The sequence below is a fragment of the Venturia canescens genome, chromosome 3 (assembly GCF_019457755.1).
Source record: "Venturia canescens isolate UGA chromosome 3, ASM1945775v1, whole genome shotgun sequence".
Taxonomy (NCBI): Eukaryota; Metazoa; Arthropoda; class Insecta; order Hymenoptera; family Ichneumonidae; genus Venturia; species Venturia canescens.
The window spans coordinates 25764914-25787757 of NC_057423.1; the positions used below are offsets into that span (position 1 = coordinate 25764914).

Here is a 22844-nt window from a genome sequence, read left to right on the forward strand (position 1 = left end):
TTAGGTCTTTTTTCGTGGAAACCAACGTTATAAGCCGAAAATCATATCACGACCTACAACCTGCTTTTCACCGTACTCTTTGGTTCCTAATTGACAAAACATATTAGAGTACAAGGAAAAAAATCGCCAAAGTCCAAGGAGAGACCTGTGACGAAATATTTTCAGTTCAATTTTTACGAAAAATAGGTCTTTTTTCGTGGAAACCTACGCTATAAGCCGAAAATCATATCCCGGCCTCCAACCCGCTTGCGGCCGTGCTCTTGGGTTCCTAATTGACAAAACATATTAGAGTACAAGGGAAAAAATCGCCGAAGTCCGAGGACAGACCTGTGACGAAATATGTCCAGTACAATTTTGACGAAAACTAGGTCTTTTTTCGTGAAAACCAACGTTATAAGACGAAAATCATAAATAATTCATAGAAATTTAAACTAATATCCTATAGTCAACTGAACATAAATAAGGAACTTTTGAGAAAAAAGACGTGATATCAAACCATAAACTTCCCCTAGGAAAAAAAAGGTTGGGACAAGTACATTGATGGTCCCTCGTTTGTTGATAATTCCATCCATGAAAAAAACTTTAAAACAAAATTTTTATAAAAAATGGGCAAAAAAATTATTTTATAAAAAAAATACAGAACAATTCGAAAAAAATTTCACAAATCATGAAAAAGCATCATCTTTAAAAAAAACTAAACTTTATCTCTTTTTTAAAGTGTTAAAAGAATCAAATAACAAGTAAAAAATAAAAACCGAAAAATCGCGCTTGAAATCATTTTGGAAACCGATGCCTCATTCTTCTTATTTGATTCGAAGGGCTAAATCAACTAAAAAAAATTCCATCTAATTTACGTGCAGCATTAAAATTTATTATATCAATTCGAGGCCAAGTATTTTCTAATAAATTGAAAAAAGTTACCATTTGAGTTACGTGCAGCACTAAAATTTATGATATCAATCGAAGGACAAGTAATTTATGAGTAACTCCAAATTTCAACATCATGGAACTGTTTTAAGAAGCTTTTAAATCCAAAAAAATCACATGCAAGCTAGTAATTTCTTACTCTATGATGGCAGAGACAATCGATTTTTTTCAGACTTTCAGGAGCTACTGATATTATTCACAATATTCGACGTCGATTGGATCGATAGAAATTATGTTTAAATATGAGTTAAAAGTACTTGTCCGGCCCATCACTTTTCATTTAAATCATATAAAGATCAATCATAAAAAAACGAAACTGTACGGGAGAATCCGGTTAAAAATTTATTGAAATGCGATTTAGGTTAGTTATGCCGAATGAAATTCGTTCGCTGGAAGAAGTGAGAAGTAAACACTGCCGTCATAGCAATACAAACTGGGGAGTTATTTTGGAAGCTTCAACATATTTAATGTGCAAAATGTTTTTTATTTATCGATGCACAATAACATCTTTTGTATATTACAGGACAATTTGTTTCCATTCTTATTAAATTAGTGCAATTAAGAGAAAATTACTTGAAAATAACTCTCTAAATTCCCTCTGCATGAATATTTGTGCTCCAACAGTTCTAAAAAAGCCCTGATTTTTATTTAAATATAATAAGTTTAATGGAAAGTGATGGGCCGGACAAGTACTTTTAACTCATATTTAAACATAATTTCTATCGATCCAATCGACGTCGAATATTGTGAATAATATCAGTAGCTCCTGAAAGTCTGAAAAAAATCGATTGTCTCTGCCATCATAGAGTAAGAAATGACTAGCTTGCATGTGATTTTTTTGGATTTAAAAGCTTCTTAAAACAGTTCCATGATGTTGAAATTTGGAGTTACTCATAAATTACTTGTCCTTCGATTGATATCATAAATTTTAGTGCTGCACGTAACTCAAATGGTAACTTTTTTCAATTTATTAGAAAATACTTGGCCTCGAATTGATATAATAAATTTTAATGCTGAACGTAAATTAGATGGAATTTTTTTTAGTTGATTTAGCCCTTCGAATCAAATAAGAAGAATGAGGCATCGGTTTCCAAAATGATTTCAAGCGCGATTTTTCGGTTTTTATTTTTTACTTGTTTTATCATATTCAGCGTACACAATACAGTTAATCGTTGTAGGTAAAGACCCCGCGAAGCGTACTTCTATCCTCACGCTGCCATGCCTCACCAGATTCCAGTGGGTGCTGCTATTAGCAGAGAGATCGGGTGTCAGATCAAACGCGAAAAGGCAATGGCCGTATGGGTAGTTCAAACGCGAGATACAATTACCGTCGTTGAGAAAGTGAATACCCGAGCCAGAAAATAACGTGTGATATGCATCCACATACATATTACTATCTGTGAAGTCTGTCTGCAGGGGTTTTGACGGTATCTGTTGGCCGTCTACATATAAAGAAAGATAATTGATCGAGTAGTGGTGAAAATTGAACGGATTTTTGCCATAATCACCGTTGAAAGCCTTATTATCGACAAAACCAATTATTATACGTTTTGGTAGTTGGCCCAGTATGACGTTATCAAGAGTATCGCCGTGTATTCCGGCGTGCATTGATATAGCTTTAACCTCGACACGCGTCAGCGGATATTTTGCTGTGGATTTAGACAGAGCTCTCGCATGAGACAGGAGTATACCGGGCGCTATCTTAACGCGTCGCACGATTAGCGATGCTTCTGTAATCAAGATCAAGAGACGCGGTAGCGGCTCGACGCCAAGTATTAAAAAAAAAACGAAAGTGTAAAAGAAAAGTCAGCGCGAGCCCTGCCGCACTCTTATATACGCGAATATGTCGATTTATGACGTCATAACGTTTTTCAAACCGTTCTCACGGATAAACCATTGTAGTTAAAAATCTGAAAATTAGTGATAATTTTTTTTCGATTTTTCTCTTTCAATTGATCCCTATTGCAAGTAAATCCGTTTACTCAATCCCGAGATATGATGATTTAAGCAATTAAAATCGAATGTTTCGGTACGCTCTAGTCGCTTGGAGTCAGAAAGACTTAAGTAGCGTTTGTTTACCTTTGGACATACGTCCTTTGCATGAAACGTTACTTTTGTCCCGTTTCGTTTCGCCCAGTCCACTGAACGCGATATCCCCTCTACTCGCGCCCGATCGAGCGCGAGAGACAGCGCGCGAAGACTCGTTCCCTCTCTCTCCCACTCGTCGTAGCGTGGCGAGAGTTCTATACGCATATCCAAAAATGTTCTCACGTTCTTTTTAATGCTACTGCACCGCTGGTTTAGATATTGGGATGCAACAAGGCGTATTTTGAAGAGAAGACATTTAGCTTTACTTTGGTGTATTCGAAAAGTCTCTACGACTTTCATTACGGGTACTACATCGTTTCAACAAACATTGATATTTTCGTTCGTTTGATTTCTTTTTCAACTGGGCCGCAAGTTCAGATAAAACAATTTGTCTCCTCAATTTTCGATATATTTTTTTTTTTTTATTTTTCAGTGGAACCTCGAGTACATTGATTGTGGTAACTGTAGTAAAACAATGGGGTTTTTTGGAAAATTCGGAGAGAAAAAATTTTACTTCTTCAATTCCAACACATTCAAATTTTATCAGATTTTTTTGCTAATTTTTGTCAACCAAAAATTTCTACATGGTACGTTAATAAATTGATCTGGAATTTTCGAGAACTATGGAGCCGTATTAGAATATACAGAGTGGAAAAAATTTCATTTTTACTTTTGATTTTTTATTATTAACCGGTTGACTAGTAAGCTTTTTTTTCTGGTTTTCGTGCCAAAACTGGCACGAGTCAATAAATTACCGAAATACATGAAAATTTGTTTCTTGGGATTTTCGAGGTTGCTGATTTCATTCCTAATCTTAATTTTCATGTAGCTACCTTCGAAAAGGATGAAAATAAGGGTTGAAAGAGAATATTTCTGATTTGCTAGCTGTTATATTACATGGAAAATCCAAATTTTTTAGGATGAAAATGAATAAAATTCACTATCCCCGAGGGGGTGAAAAATAAGGGTTAGAGGTAAAATTTTCAGATTTTTCAATGGGAAATTTTTGCGTTATATTACATAAAAAATGTTTGTTTTTGAGGGTACCAGATTCTTTCATCGAAGTAAAATAAAATTCGCTACCTGCGAAAGGGTGAAAAATAAGGTTTGGGGATGAAATTTTTAGATTTCTTAATAGGGAGTTTTTGTGCTATATTACATGAAAATTCTGAGTTTTTTAGAACACTAGACTCTTCTATTGAAATGCACCCCCAACCCTCATTTTTCACCCCTTGGCAGATCGGGAGTTTTGGTTTATTTCGATAAAGGACGTTCATGCTCTACAAAAAACATACAGTTTCTATGTGGAAAAGCATAAAATTTCTCGTGGAAAAATCTGGAAATTTCACCCTCAAACCTTATTTTTCACCCCTTAGGGAATAGTAATTTTTTTTTCATTTCAATAAAAGAGTTTCGTGTCCTAAAAAACTTGCAATTTTCATATAATGTAAAAAACTTTCACATTGAAAAATCTGAAAATTTCACCCCCAACTCTTTTTTTTCATCCTTTCGCGGGTGGTGAATTTTATTTTATTTCGATAAAAGAATCTGGTATCCTTAAAAACGAATACTTTTTATGTAATATAGCATAAAAACTTCCCATTGAAAAATCTGAAAATTTCACCCCAACCCTTATTTTTAATTTCTTCGGGGATAGTGAATTTAGTTCTATTTCTAAAGAGTCTAGTGTGGAACTTGGAATTTTCGGGTAATATCGCATAATAACTTTCCATTGAAAAATCTAACAATGTTAGCCTTAACGCTCGATTTTCACCTCTTTCAAGGTGAAAATTAAGCCCGGAAGTCGATTCGGCAACACAAAAAATACTTGTAAACCCTTTTTCATCTCAATCGGTTGAAAATTTAAAACAAGATTTCAATATGTATGCATATCATACATTATTACCAGAACTGACCCGACTTTTTTTGTATATACCAGTCAACAGGTTATTCGCTCCGTGCGCGTAAAGTAGTGCGCTCGCACTACTTTGAAAGTGAGCGTGTGTCGTGTATACGTGTTCCCCCAAAAACGCCGGAGTTCCATTTACGGTGATGCTGGCAGTATGCATGAATACACTAATACTATTAGTGCAGTAGTATTAGATTTTTGGCTCCGCCCACGTACACAGAGCGAATACGTGGTATGAGATGCCAATGCTCGTTTTTTAAAAACTTGTGAATTTCGTGAATTGTGAAAAAAAGTGCTGTACACCAAAGGTAGTTTCTTTGATATGAGACAAACATTTTATGAGTACTTTTTACACAATTCACAGTATTTTTTCTATGAGTTTCTCAAGAATGCATTTCAGTGTTTCGTGCCATGTCTTATTATAAAGAAATCGATCAATAAAAAATTCAAAAGCAAAAATGACACTTTTTCTACGTTGAATATTCTAATACGACTTCATGATTCTCGAAAAACCTAGATCAATCCATAACTGTTTGAAGTAAAAAATTAAAAAAATCTGATATCATTCCCATGAGCTGAAATTGAATAAAAGGTAAAACTTTTCCTTCAAATTTCATTAAAAAACCTCATTGTTTCAGAGTTACGACAATCGAGGTACTTGAAGTTTCACTGAAAATTGCATGGCGGAAAATGTTAAAAAAAATTTAGTGAATAAACAATCGCTGACGCGACTCTTTTTACGCTTGAAATATCATGTGAAATTTAATATTTCTCGCGATACGCGGGAATTTTCAAAATTTTTCTTTTGCTAAAAACGCGATGATTGAGCGAAAAAATCGTTTCCAATAAAAAAATTGAATCTAAAACCTCAACTTTTGAGGATTCGCTCGTAGAATTGAGGAGAAAAAATTTCATGTGAAAACGCGGTCCAATTGAAAGGGGAATCCAACAAACCAAAAATCAACGTCTTTCGAAATGACGTAGCACCCGTAAAAAGGGTCGTAATGACTTTTCGAATAAACCAAAGTAAACCAAAATAAAACAAAGTAAGCTCTTCCCTTTAAAATGCTCCTACTTGCATCCGAGATCTAAACCAGTGGCCTATTAGAAGAAAAAAGAGCGCGGAACATTTTTGGTCTTTTATTCGGAAATTTCTCATCGGTAGTGAAAACACTTGAAAAAAAGTAAAAAAAAAGCGCGACAAATATTGAAAGACCGCAACCTTAGTTTTGGATGATCTTCACATATTATCATTGTTAATTTGAAATTCTCTTCCTCATTATTTGTTTCATGATAGGGAAAAAAATATAAGACCATTCTAATATAGACAAGATTTACATCATTGGAAATTGACTAAACAGTTTTTGTCCGTCAACATAGAAAAAATAAATATTTAGTAGCGTTGATTGCTTTCGCCATCTGAAGGTAGTTACTCAACTTTAAACAAATCATTTGTAAAAAATTTTTTGGAGATAAGAAAAAATGTATAATTTTCCAAAATATTTATTAATTGTCACTCTTCTAAAAAAAAAGCGAAATCACTCTAAAAATACTTCAAAAAAGTAAAAAAAGAACGCCAAGTATTAAAAAACCGCCCCTCTAGTTTCGAATGATCTTTACTATATTTTCATTAAATGAAAAATTTCCTTACCCATTATTTATTGCTAAAATGACATAGTAGGATGATCAAGATAAGAAAAAAAATATGAGATCATTTTAGCATAGCCAAGGATTTTGAATAAATTTCGATTTCTGCAAAGAATCATGTTACACCTCCAACTGTACTGGCTAAAGAGTTCTGTGACTTCAAGCGTTCCCAGAATGATTTTGCGATTAAGATATTGTTATTCTAATTTAATGCACAAATTCACTATCAAAATTACACACAAACTTGGCGTGGATGGTTTTCAAATGGAAGCTCGGCGAAGGAATGCTAATGCTCCATCCGTCTGCATCTAGAGCGAATTTCAATGCCCAATAATTCATTTGTTTCTTATTTCGTTATCCTTCATCCAGCCACGTATGAATTTTTTACTTGTCTACCTATCCATATACTGGTTCATCACAAGTATTCTGTATCCCATTCTCTGATTCATTCACCAGATTGTCTATTTCTTTTATTCCTAAAACCATACTTTCTCCACATTCTATTCGTTTGTTGATTCAATAATTTAAACCATTCGCCTGGATATTTATTGTGTAATAATTCATTAAATCATTCATATTTGCTAATTATTTTATTTTCTTCATTAATGTCTTTCATCTATACACTATCTCAGGAATCTATTTTATTCATTAAACCATTAATTTTGAATAGTATATTTGATCAATCGTGTCTTCCCGAGCTTCCATTTGAAAACCATCCACGCCAAGTTTGTGTGTAATTTTGATAGTGAATTTGTGCATTAAATTAGAATAACAATATCTTAATCGCAAAATCATTCTGGGAACGCTTGAAGTCACAGAACTCTTTAGCCAGTACAGTTGGAGGTGTAACATGATTCTTTGCAGAAATCGAAATTTATTCAAAATCCTTGGCTATGCTAAAATGATCTCATATTTTTTTTCTTATCTTGATCATCCTACTATGTCATTTTAGCAATAAATAATGGGTAAGGAAATTTTTCATTTAATGATGCGGATTTTACAGTTTTTCAAATCAGTCATGAGACAGAAAGCGCTATTGTTCTGCACGAGTCGCAAACGCATCTCAACACCGTTCAGCAAAAACCTTTCCTGATTGAAGATATCGCAATGCAGATGTCCAAGAAGATCGATCGTTCTATCCTTGCCTAACGCATCCCGTCTCTCTACAAGGCCTTTGTTACCATCGCCCTTATCATCCATTGCTCCCTCTGTATCGCTATACCATAAAGCGCTCGTAAGATGCGAGGTCTTCGCGGCGTACGCGTAGTTCAACAGAGTTTCAATATAAGCTCTATAAGCATAAGCATTGTTAGGAGGAGACACAAGTTTTTGATTCAAAAATACATCGATCTGGCTGAACATTGAGTGTAGGAGATTATTGACAGGTCCTACATCGGGTGATACGCCCTCTAACCCCCCTGTCTTTTTATAATCTGGGGCATCTATCTTAACGCGTATACTTAGCATTGTATGCGCGAGATCAATGTACTCATCCCCCTGGCCTGGGACGACAAATTCTATCGGTGAATCATCCGTCAGCGATGAGATTGGTTTGTAGTATACAGAGTGTGTCCCCTCGATCGTTGTCTGGGTTGGCGGTAATGAAAATAATTCAAGCTCCGACTTAAGACACTCGCACGAGTGCGCGTGTAGGAACGCCATTTTTCAGAGTGCAGTTTAAGCAAAAATATCCGTCACTGTTCTTGGTTTCTTGTTACGTCTCGTGACGCGTGGTTTAGCCGATGATCTTCTACCTCTCACACCCTTCTTCCTCTTCTTAACACACTTCGTTCTTGCACCACCGCCGCCGCTTGAACGTTTTCGCGATTTCACCGCCTTTCTTTTCACAGAGTTGCGCCGTGATACGCTCCCCGCAGCAGAATGCACCAGTTTATTAATTTTGCTGTCTTTATAGCCGGAGCCCTTCATGAGCGATGTAATTTTTTCCTCAGCTTTACGCCTCAGGTTTTGCCCTGATTCGCGCAGGCGCGTTTGAAACGCTTCTCTCGGTTGTACACCGGAGTTAACGACATCAGAGGCCATGTTAATCCCCGAGCGAAGCGCCTCTCTACCAACAGTCCGAGCCCCCTGTTTCAAGAGAGGTATGATACGTCGAAAGAGACCCCCTAAAAAACTTCCAATGCCATGACCTCGCTGGTTTGGTGAGCCGATATACACATGGCTGATACCGCCATAGCCTGTTCGAGCCCCGCTCCCCGTTTGCATCTCGAAGTACTCGTCATAGTAATCCATTGTAGATACACCCAGGTCAGTCTATACGTTTGAACTGTAGCGTCACCGTCAGCGTCCCGTGCTCGAATGGTATTGGCTCGCCAAACTCATCCCTTATATCAATGGTTATTGTTTGAAAACTAGTATGTAGTAAGGGAATATAACGCGGTGGCGAGAAGCTTTTTATCCTCACAGAGCCGTAATTATGGGCATCGGCGATAGCAACAGGCACAACACGTAGCAATGGTGTGCGAACATCGCCGGTAATATAGGGCTCGCAGATATCGGTATAAACGTACATCATGTTGGGGGTCCCGTTGGCTAAATTGGCAGGCCTCTGAGCAGTGTATCCTCCACGGGGTACTACTACGCCTCCTGTTTCGGTGAACCCTAAAACCTTGCTCAGTACGTCGGAGAAAAAAAAGGTATGCTCCAGGTTCTTACAGGATTCGCAGACGCGCTTCACCGTCACATACCCGTTGCGGGCGTACTTGAATTTCAAATGGCCCGTGACATAAGGTATTTCGTTAATAGCCTCGAGCAATGTCCCTATGCTGTGGTATACACCGGGTGGCACACAGGCGTTATCTTCCTTAAAAGCAAAAGCCGTTGAAACACCGGTCGCCAACTCGCGCTCGATAGGCACGTACTTCACCGGGGTACCAGCCGGCTGCCTCGTTGTCACACTCAGGAGGTTTCGCGCGCCCTCGACAGGTACGTACTTCGTTGGGATACCAGCTGCCTGCTCCGTTGTCATATTCAGAAAGTTTCGCTTGCCATCGGTAGGCACGTGTAAAATGGTTGCGGGTATATGGATCTCAGCTAATGAAACAGCCCAACTACCGTGAAGAGACATACGCTGCGGTAGATGTGTGGTATACCGTGTTGTTACATTATCGGGATAATAATCCATACTACTATTGCTAGGCAAAACCATGTAAAACTCGTCTTTCATTTTAACGCCCGCTGTTTAACCTGCTTTGTTTGCACTCTCGATAGCTCGGGCTCATAAAATATACCATCAATATCCTCGTCGCGGAGATCGCGCAGGAAGTATACCGCAGGGCAAACGCCGGACGACACACGGTGAATCTTGAACAGCTCGCTACTCCAGCCACCTTCGTAACCTTTTGCAAAGGCCGCCTTCGCGCTACTGATACGCACAATGTCACCCACCTTATATTTAGGGAGACAATGCTCTGGTCTTTTGTATCGCTGTATCAGGTTATTCCGAGCCTTAGCGGCTGTAGCAAACGTCACTGAGACGGGCTTCATTTTTATAGCGCTATGCGTAGAGTTGTTGTATGCTGAAACAATGCTCTGTAGAACGTCGAGGTAGCGTTTTTGCCGGGAATACGTGAAATAGCGCCACATTCTCTCCTTCAGCGTTCTATTGAATCTCTCGACAATAGCCGCTTTGATATCGGGGTTTCTCGCAATGCGAAACCGTATGTCTTTTTTCTTTAGGAGATCCTGAAATGCAGCACCTACGAATTCTTTACCTCTATCCGTCTGCAGATAAACGGGTGATCGACCGTTGCTATTTTTCTTAGACAAGATGAGATTAAACGCTTTAGCCACAGATGCGGCAGATTTGTCGCGTAGAGGTTGAACCCATGCGAATTTACTGAGAGTGTCTATCACAACGAGTAGATAAACATAGCCGTCGTTATAATCTTTAATTGAGCGAAGATCTACCAGATCAGCTTCCCAAAAATCATCAATGTTCCGTACGTTATAAAAACGTCGCGGAAAGTGCTGTCGCACGGGTTTGTGTTTCGTGTAAGCATCCTGTCCCTCAAGCCACTGCAGAGTCTTCGTTCTGGATACTTTTTTCTGACGTGCCAGACGTAGCAGTTTAGCAGCGCCTGAAAACGATGCTTCATGGGATGGATTAAAATACACTTTTTCCAACGTTTTCATATTTATAATTTGAGGTTAGCCCAGGTTACATGTCTTTTCTTATGATATTTATGAGGATAACCGTTGCCGCTCTGCCCTGCGTTATCTGATTTGCTATCGCGGCCGCTGAAGAACGGCGACTGACTCGTCGCACCTGTACTGTCGCTGTTTGTACTGCTGTTGCTGCTCTCCTCGAGCTGCGACGGTCGTAGCGTTGAATTGGCCCTTGTCTCCTGCCACAGCGCGTCATTGCCGATGAACTCCCGCGGTGTCTGTATTGCTCTCAGAAATTTAGCGAAAGCACCACGCCCCGCCGGTTTAGATATTTTTCTAGCTCTCATGGCGTCGTTCACAAGATCAACAATATTCGAGCCCTGAATAGGGCTACCCTCAATCGATACGACTCCTCCGGAATCCCAAGAAAAATTGCTGCGTGGCGCGTCATGTAAACGGCGGAGCAGCAACTTCGCTTTAGTGCGATATTTGGCTGGTATGCTTTCAATTATGACGGAGTCGTTCATCCCGTTACGAGTTTCTCCTTTTTCACTTTTATCATAATTAGGCGTCGTTGCATGGTCGTTCTTCATAAGATCGCTGTGTTGTCGAGCTCTCTCGTCATCAGAAAAATGGAGATAACGCTGTAGCACAACCAGGTACGCTGTCCATTTTTCCCTCTCATTCTTGTAGGTATTAGAGTTCAAAATTTCATTCATCTCCGCGTCCAGTCTGGATAATACGGTATCAGTAGATTGTGGCGGTTGGGCCGAGGCGTTCCAGCCGGCCGTTGGCTGTCTCTGGTTTTGCATGCCCAGCTGTGCCACATGCTCCTCAGGGATAAGAACCATTTTTCTCGCGTGCTCCATCATCCCCGTCCGCCAATCAGGCTCGATAGAACAGTGCCTAGTATCGGTGCTAGTAGGAGCGGTAGAAACCCGCCGCTCTGGATAACAAAACGTTTTTTACTTTTCCAGCAGCCTTTTTTCGCGGCTAAACGACGGAGAGCGGGAGCGTGTCGTCGTAGCTTTTTTCGCTGATCAGCCTTCAAAGGAACGTTACCGCAAAGAACGTTCAAGGCACACTCGCAGATACAGCGGACGATGCTTGGGTCCGCTTTACGCAGGACAGCCTCGCGCTGCTCTTTATTGAGATACTGAAGAGCCCGTAGTATCGTCACGTGCTTTTTACAGAGCGGTGCACCGTTTCGCTCCATTACGCGTGTCAAACTGTCTAACCTCTCGACGTATCGCCCCTTTTAGCCGATTTTTTCGACCTATAGGGATGGGGGGTAGCGGTGCCTTTAAGAATATACCACACGCATAGACCAATACAATAATAAGGGTGGGAGGTGTTTCCACAGGTGTTGGGTCCTTGCGTTATCTTGTTAGCTCGCTGAAGTGCGCTCAAAACGATCATGCATTTATCACAGTGCGATAGCCCTTTGGGCGCCATTACATGCGCTCAACTGGTAATTCACCATCATTGCATCCGCTTTTAAACTTTTTCCGCGGTACGTAGACAAAATGATGGGGGTCGTCGGGAAAAATACAGGTACGGAATCTACAGTTGTCAGGCGTCGATTGTTTCAGGTCGAGTAGCAAATAACCGTGCGGCTTGGCTGTTGCGTCGTGGTACACCTCCTGTAGGAAACGCGGGTTTTCAGGATACACCTGTCGCGCGAGATGCTGAATTTGAGCACGATCACGGGGATTTTTGAAAATCACTATATAGTTGGCATTCAGTGAGATATCGCGCTGGCCGTGTCCTTGATGGAATAAGTTCTGGGTAATAAAAATAACGTTCAGATTTTTATGATGACTGCCTTTGGTGAAAAGATCCACAACATTGTTGTTAGACGCCTCGCGCATCAAATCATCGATTATGAGAAGTTTTGCGCGAGGGTCGTTAGCATAATCAGCACTCTGAGGTAGACCCTCGTGGAACTCTATTGATTCACCGTACTCCGTGTACGCTGACTGCCACTCGGAGTAATAGAAAATGACTCTCTCAAACGGCTCACTGTTCATCCGTGAAATAAACTTTAAAAACTTTTTTACAAAGTACGTTTTACCGCAGCCTGTGGGACCACAGATCATTGAGGTCCAGGGATGCTTCCACCGTACATCCATCTGCGCGAATGACCACGTTTCCTACGGGGCAGTATAATATAAAGAATTCGAGCAGTTGAAACATGTATAGAGCTTTTATTTTTCCGTAACAGTATAAATATTTTACAGTAATAACATAGATATTTTACAACGCTGCTTAACAATGTTTAAAGCGAGAGTTTTTATAAACGGTTACTTGTAGCCGTAAGGGAGCGAGCCGTATTCGCCATCACGTCTTCGCTTGACGCTTAGAGGCATGCACGATTTCTTTTCGGGTCGTGTGACAACCTGGTGGAACGGCGTACGACGTATTGAATCAAACTGTAGTACAACAGGATTTTCTCTCTCACCTATTATAAATGACCGTATTGATTCGTAATTTATCAGCGAGCTGTTTGCGTAATTCAGCGTTATGCCTTTAACCTTGCAAACCTCGCTTTCCGCGCCGCTCGGCGTATTAACTATGAAAGAATAAAATTTAGGGCCGCCTGAGATGAAAGACTTAATGTAACTGCCCTCGCCGTAAGAGCTTAGCTCGTCGGTTAAATCCCCTAGCAATTGACCCGTTGGCGGTTCATACTCTCCAGGCTCTTTTCTCGTGACATAAATAACGGAATCGGTGTCGCAGTACAGAGCACGCTTACCCAGCGGTTCGAGATAGGTGTAAAGTTTTAAACGGGCTTGGGCTGTGGTGTATGCAGCTATGACAGTATTTGCTATATTAGACGGTATTACAGCATCACTGGTTTTCATATAATTAACATACAGCACCTGGTTGTTAACAGGTAGCATACCAGTGATCTCGTGCTCGGGGCTATTTAGCAGCTCCATAAGTTTTTCGCGTGTCGATACTATTTCTGTTTGCGGTAAATTTTCGCGTTGTCCAAATTTACCCCAAAAGGAGTTAAGACAAAGTTTGGCTACCGAGCGCTGCCCTGGGTTTTTCGCTACCGCACCCCGCTCCAGCTGAACCCCTTCGGCTGTCTTAAAAGCAGTTATATAACGCTCTTGGGCAGCCTCGTCATCTGCATAACCCTCGGGCCAACCGCTAGCCTCTTGTTTGATTTTAAGAAAAGTGTTTATGTACCCGGTGAAAAGGCCCCCCTTCTGTGTATCGCGGTTGTACTGCGTTATCTTATACTGCCAAATCTCGCTCACGGTTAATATTTTATACCCGCACGCAATAGCTTTTCGCAATTCATCCACTACCCAAGTACCGCTAAACACACGCTCCGCGGGGTCTTCATGAGGACACGCGTCCTGGTTCATTGTTTCGCAGCAGCTACGACATAACCCGAATAACAGGCGCTGATGCATTCGCACCGGCAGCACCGGATGATAAAGATTTTGCGGTGGAAGCACTGTGCATTTAACAAGGCCCTCGACGCGGGAAAGACTGATATTATTTTCGGGACCTGTCAGCGCCCTGCACTCGTCGCCGACGTATACCGTTGGATGACCCACCGGATATTTGCCGTACTTGCAGATGTATGGGTACAAAGAGCAAACGTCAACATATCGTATCTGCTCCCCGTCTTTCACGTCGTACAGAGTGACCATGTTTTCCGTGCGACCACCGAAAAAAGCATCGCGCGGATTGAGAGGCTCCGCTCGAACCAGAGGGTGATCACTCACAAAAGCGCTCATCTCTAAATCTGTTTTTATCATCCGGTCATACGCGCACTCCCAAATCTCGGTTAACGTGTAGCCGCTTGAGCGGATTCTCTGCGATATAGCGTTTGTTCTCTCGAGACGCTCGTTCAGTGTATCACCATCGCTTTGTACACGGTCTCTGTTTACAGTGAAACAGCTCAAACACCCGTGCCAATAGCAACCGTGAAACTGTAACACGTGGGCTGAATCAGGTGTTTCGTAGTAACCGTCTACTAATAAATTTTGAGGCAATTTAAACTCGCGCGAGCGTCCTGCGTGAATGATACGACGATTTAAAGAATGCTCCATCCACACGAGCCAAGAGACCGCTTTTTTTGACTGATTGTGAGCCCATCTGTAACCGCCCGTAGGTATAATACCGATCGTGTTAGGTTTTAAAAAATTTTTTCGAAAGATTTGAAAGCAGGCGGACGCGATTGTTGTGTTTTCGCTAAACGGGCAAACGCGTCCGCTGTCCTTGAACATTTTCCGGAAAACCACACAGGCCTGTCTCAATATCGTAACGTCGTTTTTACAATAGGTTATGAGCTCGTTTGAAAAGTTAAATACATAAGAGGCATTCTTTAACTCGTTATACCATGCAAAAAAACGCTCGCGTTCCTCCGGGCGCATAGTGTCGGGAGAGTAATCGGCCGCAGGCGGCATCGGCCCAATATAATTTTGATTCTCGGGCCTATTGAACAGATGCGGAAAAGATCCTTTGGCGAGAGCAGTTTTTAGACCGAAAGATTTAGGCAGTGCACTCAGAGGCATGTGAAAGTAGTTCAAGCTGTCGAGAAACACGAGTTTGCCAATGCGCATTGTGATGATTTTAGTGCCGTTCATTATTAAAGAAGGGAGCTGCGTTTTTTTCTCCTCGATGAGGTAGCGCAGGATAAACTGGGCGTCGAAACCACCGGCGTTATGGGCTATTAAAAATACGTGAGAGAAGTTCGGCATACTCTGTATGGCTAACTCCACAAGTTGACACACAGGGTTCGTCCTAAATATAAACTCGTGATCCCCGCAATGCTCGCACGGCTCGTCTATAGAAGCATTATCGCAGCACTTGGTGCAGACACGTTGAGTTACGCAAAGATTCGGTTCGTGAACGCGCGTTGTAGGATCACCTTTTAGAGGGGTACACTGCTGCGTTTCAAAATCATAGAATATGAATATGTTCTCTATTGGCCTCTCATCGACGCGAATAGGCCTCATATAGCACAGGCGATTATAGGGGTGCCGCGATTTACACGTTTTACAGAAACCCTCCCCGCACACATGCGTCTTTTTCTCTAAAGGTCTTATCGCGCGAAAGCAGTTACGGCACCGCTGAAGAGACTCGCAAACAGTGTTTACCCTGTGTTTACGACGGATGGTAACAGCCCTGTGATTTTCTAAACATTGCTCCCCAAAAAAATCGCGGTTACATGTCTCGCATCTGATCGCGGCAGCTGCTCCCAGAGCGCAGGGCGGTGCTTGAAGGCAGCGAGGGCATTTCTTTTTTAAACATCTATGATCCCGACGAGAACGGACGTTACAGATTGCGCAGAAGTTTAAGCTGCCTACAGCACCACGCAGATTCAAGATAGGCTGGAAATGATGCGACCGCTCATAATACAGAATGTATAACGTGTGCCGGACTGAGCCTACTGTATCCATAACCGTCTGTGTACCGTCAAACACCGGTCTTTCGCGTCGCCCCAAAGTCAAAAACTCGAAAACCACGATAGCTAACCCCTCGCGAGCCAAATAATTCTGGTATATAGCAATTTCGCGCATACCGCAGCCAGCGGGCTGTATAACAACATTTGCGCTTCTCGTGAGCTCAAGCGCCGCCTCTTTTTGAAGCGACCCGTTAATCTGTCGTATACGCTGCCATCTAGAATGCAGAGCCCCCGAGCGTATCTCACCCCTTTCCGCGTACGCGCGTGCTGTTACTAACGAGCGCGGTAGACACAGATTGTCGGTATTTCGAATCGTTAAAATTGATTTTTTAGCAACGCCCTCGTGTGTCAAACCTTTTCGCCCCCTACCCTCCAAACCTTTAACGATACATACTTTTATATGGAAAGAATCATTAATATCCAGAGACGCTGCACTTTGAGCTATGTTTGTTATTAATTGCCAAATATCTACAAATGTATAGGCGCGGACAGGGCGGAATGAAAGCCAGACGGGGCCGTGCGCTAAGCAGCTCGCGGAGAACGAGATCCCCGCGTAGTCACCATCCTCACAGTGACTCGTGAGATGCGTCAGAAGATCGCGGAATGCTCCTTCAAGCCATGTTGTCACGTTTGCGCCAGCGTGAGGCTGGCGGATACGCAATGTTATCTCCCGACCACGTAGTTGAAAACGTTTGAAATAACGGGCTGTATCGTGCGTGATGATGATCCGCCCTCCCGGGGGTTGCACATCCCCGAAAGCCTCGTTCCCCTGTGTATTGCGCGTTCTTCCCCCGCCCGTTTGTATATCTGTAATCAAACAAAGGCGTGAGTTATAGAGTAGAGATCGCCGATAAAAAGGCATATTGTAACTTTAGTGTACCTCGTACTAATCGCGGTACGCCTATAACGAGATAGCTGACGAGTCAGCTGACGAGTACCCTGTGGTAAATATAATAAAGCCTTTTTAAACGTATCCTGTATATACCGCAAGGGCTAGAGATAAAGAGAGAGAAAGCGCGCGAGTGAGGGAGAAAGAGAGAGAAGACGTTATTATTTCTTTACCTGAATCACACTCCATCAGCTCTTGAAACCATAGGCCGAAGCGTCTAGCTTCTAATCGCTCCTCGTTTAGACGCTCCCCCTCCTCCTCCTCCTCCTCCTCCTCCTCCTCCTGTCGAGCATCCATCGGATACACCCCCAGCTGATTCTCGGGCTGTACGAGGTCATCTTCCTGCTGACGATGGTGGTGATACGATGGACCCGCTATCGCTCCGTCGTCATCGTTTGCTCTGGCTTGCCGGTACACAGCTGTTTGGGTTATTTCATAATTTCTGTTTATTTTTACGCGGTTTATTTTTATTTTATTATCATTGTACGACTATGCTTACCCAGTATATCAGACCGATCGCTAAACATCAAGGAGGGGTTTAGAATAGTCGACGCCTCGTCGTCATCAGACTCGGGCTGCAGCGGTATCGGTTCGGCCGATGCTGCCGAGGTGCTCGCCCTGGGCTCTTCCTCAGCCCTCTCCTCATGCTGCGGTTCTGAAAAAATACCGCCCCAGTAGTTTTTATGTCTAAAAACGAAAATCGAGGATAATAACGCCAAAACAGAGCTGAATACGCACGGTAGAGGGCGGTTTGATGCTCTAGATCTGCTTCCTCCGCAGCTCTCGTCGCCTCAGCGAGAGCCTCTTCTTCTTCTTCGTCGCTCACCGCGTCGTAAAACTGCCGATGGCCTATGGTGAAACCCTGCGGTATCGGCTCGGCCGGGGCTGCCGAGGTGCTCGCTCTAGGCTCTTCCCCTACCCCCTCCTCATGCAGCGGTTCTGAAAAAATACCACCCCCCAGTAGTTTTTATGTCTAAAAACGAAAATCGGAGGGGGGTAATAACGCCAAAACAGAGCTGAATACGCACGGTAGAGGACGGCTTGACGCTCTAGATCCGTTTCCTCCGCAGCTCTCGTCGCCTCAGCGAGAGCCTCTTCTTCGTCACTCCCCGCATCGTAAAACTGCCGATAGCCTATGGTAAAAATAACTGCTGTATTGCTAACCGTCAACAACAGTGATTTATCGAGCTAATGGTACTTACATCTGATTTCATCGACAAGGCCTCTTACGCGGGGAGCTTCTAAAACACCGCGGCGCTGTAACTCCTCATACACAACACCCAACACTCGTTGACCACTTAATATGCCTCTGTTATAGGCCACCACTAGAGCTCGTAAAGGGGCCCACCAGATCACGTATTTAAGTCTGTTCACGAGTCAATCACCCGATAAACGCAGCAGCTCGTAACACCATAGATCATTACACCGACGTCTCAGCTGAGCGCTATGCGGTTTTGTTAGGCGTAAAAGACCCAAAATACAAGAACGCACTGATTCATCCGACATTGTAAGGGGTAATCGTTAAATACCGCTCTATATGACGGTTGAATCGCTACTGACATATCTCGAGCGAGAAGATAGGTGTGAATCATAATTAAAATGCTAGCGATATTTTTTTTTTCAAGACGGCAAAGGAGCAGTCGCTGAAGTTTTACAGTACTCTGCATGGTCCCCGGTGTTTGCGTGAAAAAGCACGCGCACGAGTGAGACAGCTTTGTTTATGCCTGTGCAAGCATATTTTCGAGCATATTGCTCCATCTCCTGTATAGCATCTTCTCCCGAAGACCGAGCTGTGTCTTTAGCCCCCGGAGATACGCCCTTCATAAGTGAATCGGTTGAATCCGCAAAAATAGCATATAATAAAGAATATATATCGGTGGGGTTTGTTTAGAGGTATCAAGAGGCTGCAGCCGTATGCGTCGTTTTGACATCTCTGTATAAAGCATCGCGGCTCACGGGAGAGCGAAAGAGAGAGGTTTGCTCGCTAAAGGATCAGTGTGATGAGAGCGAGCGAGACGGTATATGGCATCACTGCTGCAGCTTTGAAGCACTGTGCCTCTACATCTAGCGAAAGAGCGAGTGAGAGAATGCACGGTGTCGCGAGTGTGAGCGAGAGGGCATATGCTGTTGCTGCTGCTCTCGCGTTCGTGCGCTTCACAAGAGAGAGAGTGAGCGAGAAAATGTATCATGTCTCCAGGTGTGGGCGAGAGGCTGTGCTCTATCCTCGTTACAGCTCTGGAGCGCTCGGCCGATGCACGTGCAATTCTGATGACGCTGCACGACGGCGTCGCGAGAGCGCTGGGCCTCGCATCTCATGAGAGAGCGAGCGAGAGGGCTTATCACGACGCGGATGCGAGCGAGATAGCATGCGCTATCATTGCGACGACTCTCAAATGTTCGAGTATTGTGCCTCACGAGAGAGAAAGAGGATGTAGCATGACGCTGGAGCGAGGGAGACGGTATGCGCCATCGTTGCCGGCTGTTGCTTAAAGAACCAGCGCGATGCTATGACTTAAGGTCAATGCTACGATGACGTACTCCCCCGCCTGCTTAGAGGCTGTGCACTGTGAGCGCGAGGTACCGTATCTCGAGAGAGAGAGCGAGCGAGAGCGTATACGTTGACGCGTATGCTAGCACGAGAGCGAGTAAGAGGGTGTACGCCGTCGAGATTACCGCCACGTGCAGTTTTGATGAAGCAGCGAATACCTCAAGCTCTCGCGAGGCATCGCGCCTCGCGAACGGTCTTATCTAAGCGCGAGAGTGAGCGAGAGGGCATGTGTGATTCCTTTGCCCCGTATACGATGATGACTGCATCGGGCCGAGGTGTCAGCTGTTTTACACCCCTCCGGTCCTTCTTTTGCCCCTGCAATGATGTGCTCACCATAAGCACGTATTTGCATGAACGTCTTAGCCGTCAGTCTTCAACCGAACCGTGCGCGAGTATCTCGTCCCGGCCTCGTTTATATACCGCTCCTCTACAAGTTTTTTCTTTTTTTTATTTTTTCGCCAAAAAATGTATCCGCGCTACCGGGATTATGAGTTTTTGTGCCACTCATTTACGTGCCGCGTCATACGGTTCTTGAGCGTCGCGTCCCTATACGTCCGCACCGACGCTTTTGAACAATTGTACCGCCACGTGGTAGGTTTAATGTATAGTGAGTTTATAGACGGGAGGTTGGGCCGGCCCGTCCAAAGCGAGGAGGCAACGCCGGGTGTGAACTGCGTGGTGGTGCTGCGGGGCTCGCGTATTGCGTACCGTGGGGAAATAGTGTACTGTGACAGCGGTGATTTTGTCGAGGTGCATCTGGTGGACCACGGTGACAGTGAGTTTTACGAGCTAAACTGCCTGTACCACCCCTCACCGGCGTTAGAGGCGATACCGGCGCTCGTGATAGAGTGCTCCCTCCACAGCCTCGCCTACTTAGAGGCTTTTCACCATCCCATCCATGAGATGGAAGCGCTGTGCGAGGGGCCTCTTACGGCTACGGTCATGAGTCCTCCTGCACGTCACCCCCTGAGCATCCAGCTGTTTGCCGAGGACGGCCGGGATCTCGGGGGTGTTCTCGTGAACGAACTGCGGGCCGCCTATCCCGATTACGACGAAGGGGTTGAAGACGGGCTCCTCGGCGTTGCTGCCGCCCCGGACGACCCTGAAGAGTAGTGTGTGTGTGTGTGTGTGTGTGTGTGTGTGTGTGTGTGTGTGTGTGTGTGTGTGTGTGTGTGTGTTTGTGTGCGCGTGAAAAACAATGGTGCGCGAGACAGCGGCGTGGAGCCTGGGTCGGGGAGAGAGAGAGGCACGCCACCCTGGTAAGTTTCTCGATATATATTTTTTATTTTTTATTTTTTTCTTTTTAATTTTTATTTTTTTATTTTCTGCTTTTTTTTATCCCTTTTAAAAATAAAATTAATATAGAGAGAGAGATTTTTTATTTTATATTTTTTCAGAAATATAAAATAAAAATATATATACCTGAAAAAACGATGGTGCACTATGGCGACACGCTCATCCCCCCTCCGCACACCCGCAAACCTCTCACCCACAACGCCGGCCGCTCGGCCTAGTGGGGGAAAGGAGTGGGGATAGGAGTGGGGATAGGAGTGGGGGTCGCCATAGTGCACCACCTACTACTTTCCTGGATAAAACTTCGTACTTGAGAGAATCCAGAGATCTTTCAATATGCCAGATATCTTTAATGCTACTGGTTTGATTCAGCCACTACACAGGAGCTGTCGCTCAGTCTTGGATTACTCCTTGACTGTCGGGCTCTAGCGAGGCTGAGTCTTGCCAATAATATATTGGATATTTGGCTGAGCTAATGCTCTGTTATAAGAAGCGAAGAGAAGAGAGCGAGCATGAATTCGCTGTTGATTTTATATGTTTCCAGAGTTGGCTTTGCTTGTGAGCAATATTTGTTCAATTTAGCCCTCTGGCAGCATATAAATAAACTAAATAATTTGTTAACCTATTATGATTATTATTAACCTTTATTTATTGTTCGCAGGTACTCCTATAGATGGCAGCAGTTGTGCTGCTGGGGCTGCGGCACACAAGTGTGCCGTTACAATACCTATCTTGCAGCCTTTCCATTCCCTGCCACTCCTCCCATCCCCATATTTCCACCCCGTATGCCATCACCGTCCACACCAGCGAGTCGTAAAGCCACATCCTCCTCTCCCAGTTCTTTCCGAATTTTCTTTTCCCGATCCCCCACACCTGTCCCATTACTATCGCCGCTTTCCTAACTCTATCTTTTATATGCCTTTCTAACCCCCCGTTACTCTTAAACCAAAAGCCTAAATATTGCACTTCCCTCACTTCCTCTATTCTTCTATCCTTCCATTTCCATTCTATCTTTTTCCTTCTCCCCCCTCCCTTCCTAAAAACCATCACCTTCGTCTTCTCCGTGTTCAGCTCCAGTTTTTTCTCCTCTAGATATCTCTCCAACCTGCTCATCATTCTTTTCATCTCCCCCTCCCCTTCCGCCAGTATCACTACATCGTCCGCATACGCCAACGTGCAAATTCTTCTTCCCCCACTGATATCTCTAGTAGATTCGGTGTAATGCTATTCCACAGGAACCCATATGTTTCTTCATAGTCTTCACGATTCCGGGGGATCGGTTTATGTGAGATCAAAAAACCAGGAGTGTTTTGATTTGTAAAGCAGTGGTTATCACCTGAATCAAAATCATACAGAAATATGAAAAATTGAAGGATTTGTCCGTTTTGAAACACCTGATTTAAATTTTCCAAAATATTGCATAGATCAATAATCTTTTAATTTTTAATATTTCTGTACGATTCTGTACGTTCAGGCGATAGCCACTGCTTTACAAATCAAAACGCTCCTTGGTTTTTTGATCGCAGATAAACGGAACCTCCGGAATCGTGGAGACCATGCAGATGGTTTCCTTTGAAGTAGTTTTACACCGAATAAACCCGAAATATCAGAGTTAAAAAATTCTACCATAGAGTTGAATACCATTGAATGAAACCTTCAAATTTCAAAAGTCTATATTTTTTATCCTTGCCTCAAAAACATCGGGGAAAAACCCCAAAAAATGCGGCTCCCACCGGGGGTGACTCCCTTAAGCCAAATCAGTTTTTTTGAAAATAAAAATCGATTTATTGAACATGCAAGTTGGTTTAGGTATATTCACACACACACTAGGGTGATCGTTATTTGGGATCAAAATTTTACCGTTTCCGCCCCCTAAATCGGTTCGAAATACATAAAAAATAATGCTGTAATTTTTCCATATTTTTAAAACAATACTTAACCCTCGACCACGGGGGTTGAAGTTTTTCGTTTATAATACCTGGAA

General features: G+C 43.2%; 2 protein-coding genes across 2 annotated transcripts in view; one reads left to right on the forward strand and one right to left on the reverse strand.

Annotated features, from left to right (window-relative positions):
* The window catches only part of LOC122407775 (uncharacterized), a 43009-nt gene extending 20875 nt beyond the window's left edge, over positions 1–22134 (forward strand). The window contains exon 4 of the mRNA XM_043414197.1: positions 21522–22134. Within this exon, the coding sequence (XP_043270132.1) occupies positions 21522–21787 (266 nt within the window). The 3' untranslated portion in view covers positions 21788–22134. The remainder of the gene's footprint in view (positions 1–21521) is intronic.
* Positions 12918–19321, reverse strand: LOC122407774 (uncharacterized). The gene is made up of 5 exons (XM_043414195.1): positions 18048–19321; positions 17758–17958; positions 17519–17674; positions 17193–17438; positions 12918–16937 (listed from the first exon to the last, which is right to left on the reverse strand). The coding sequence occupies exons 3-5, from the start codon at positions 17544–17546 to the stop codon at positions 13003–13005; spliced, it is 4209 nt and encodes a 1402-aa protein (XP_043270130.1). The 5' UTR covers positions 17547–17674; positions 17758–17958; positions 18048–19321; the 3' UTR covers positions 12918–13002.
* Positions 22135–22844: the final 710 nt, after the last annotated feature.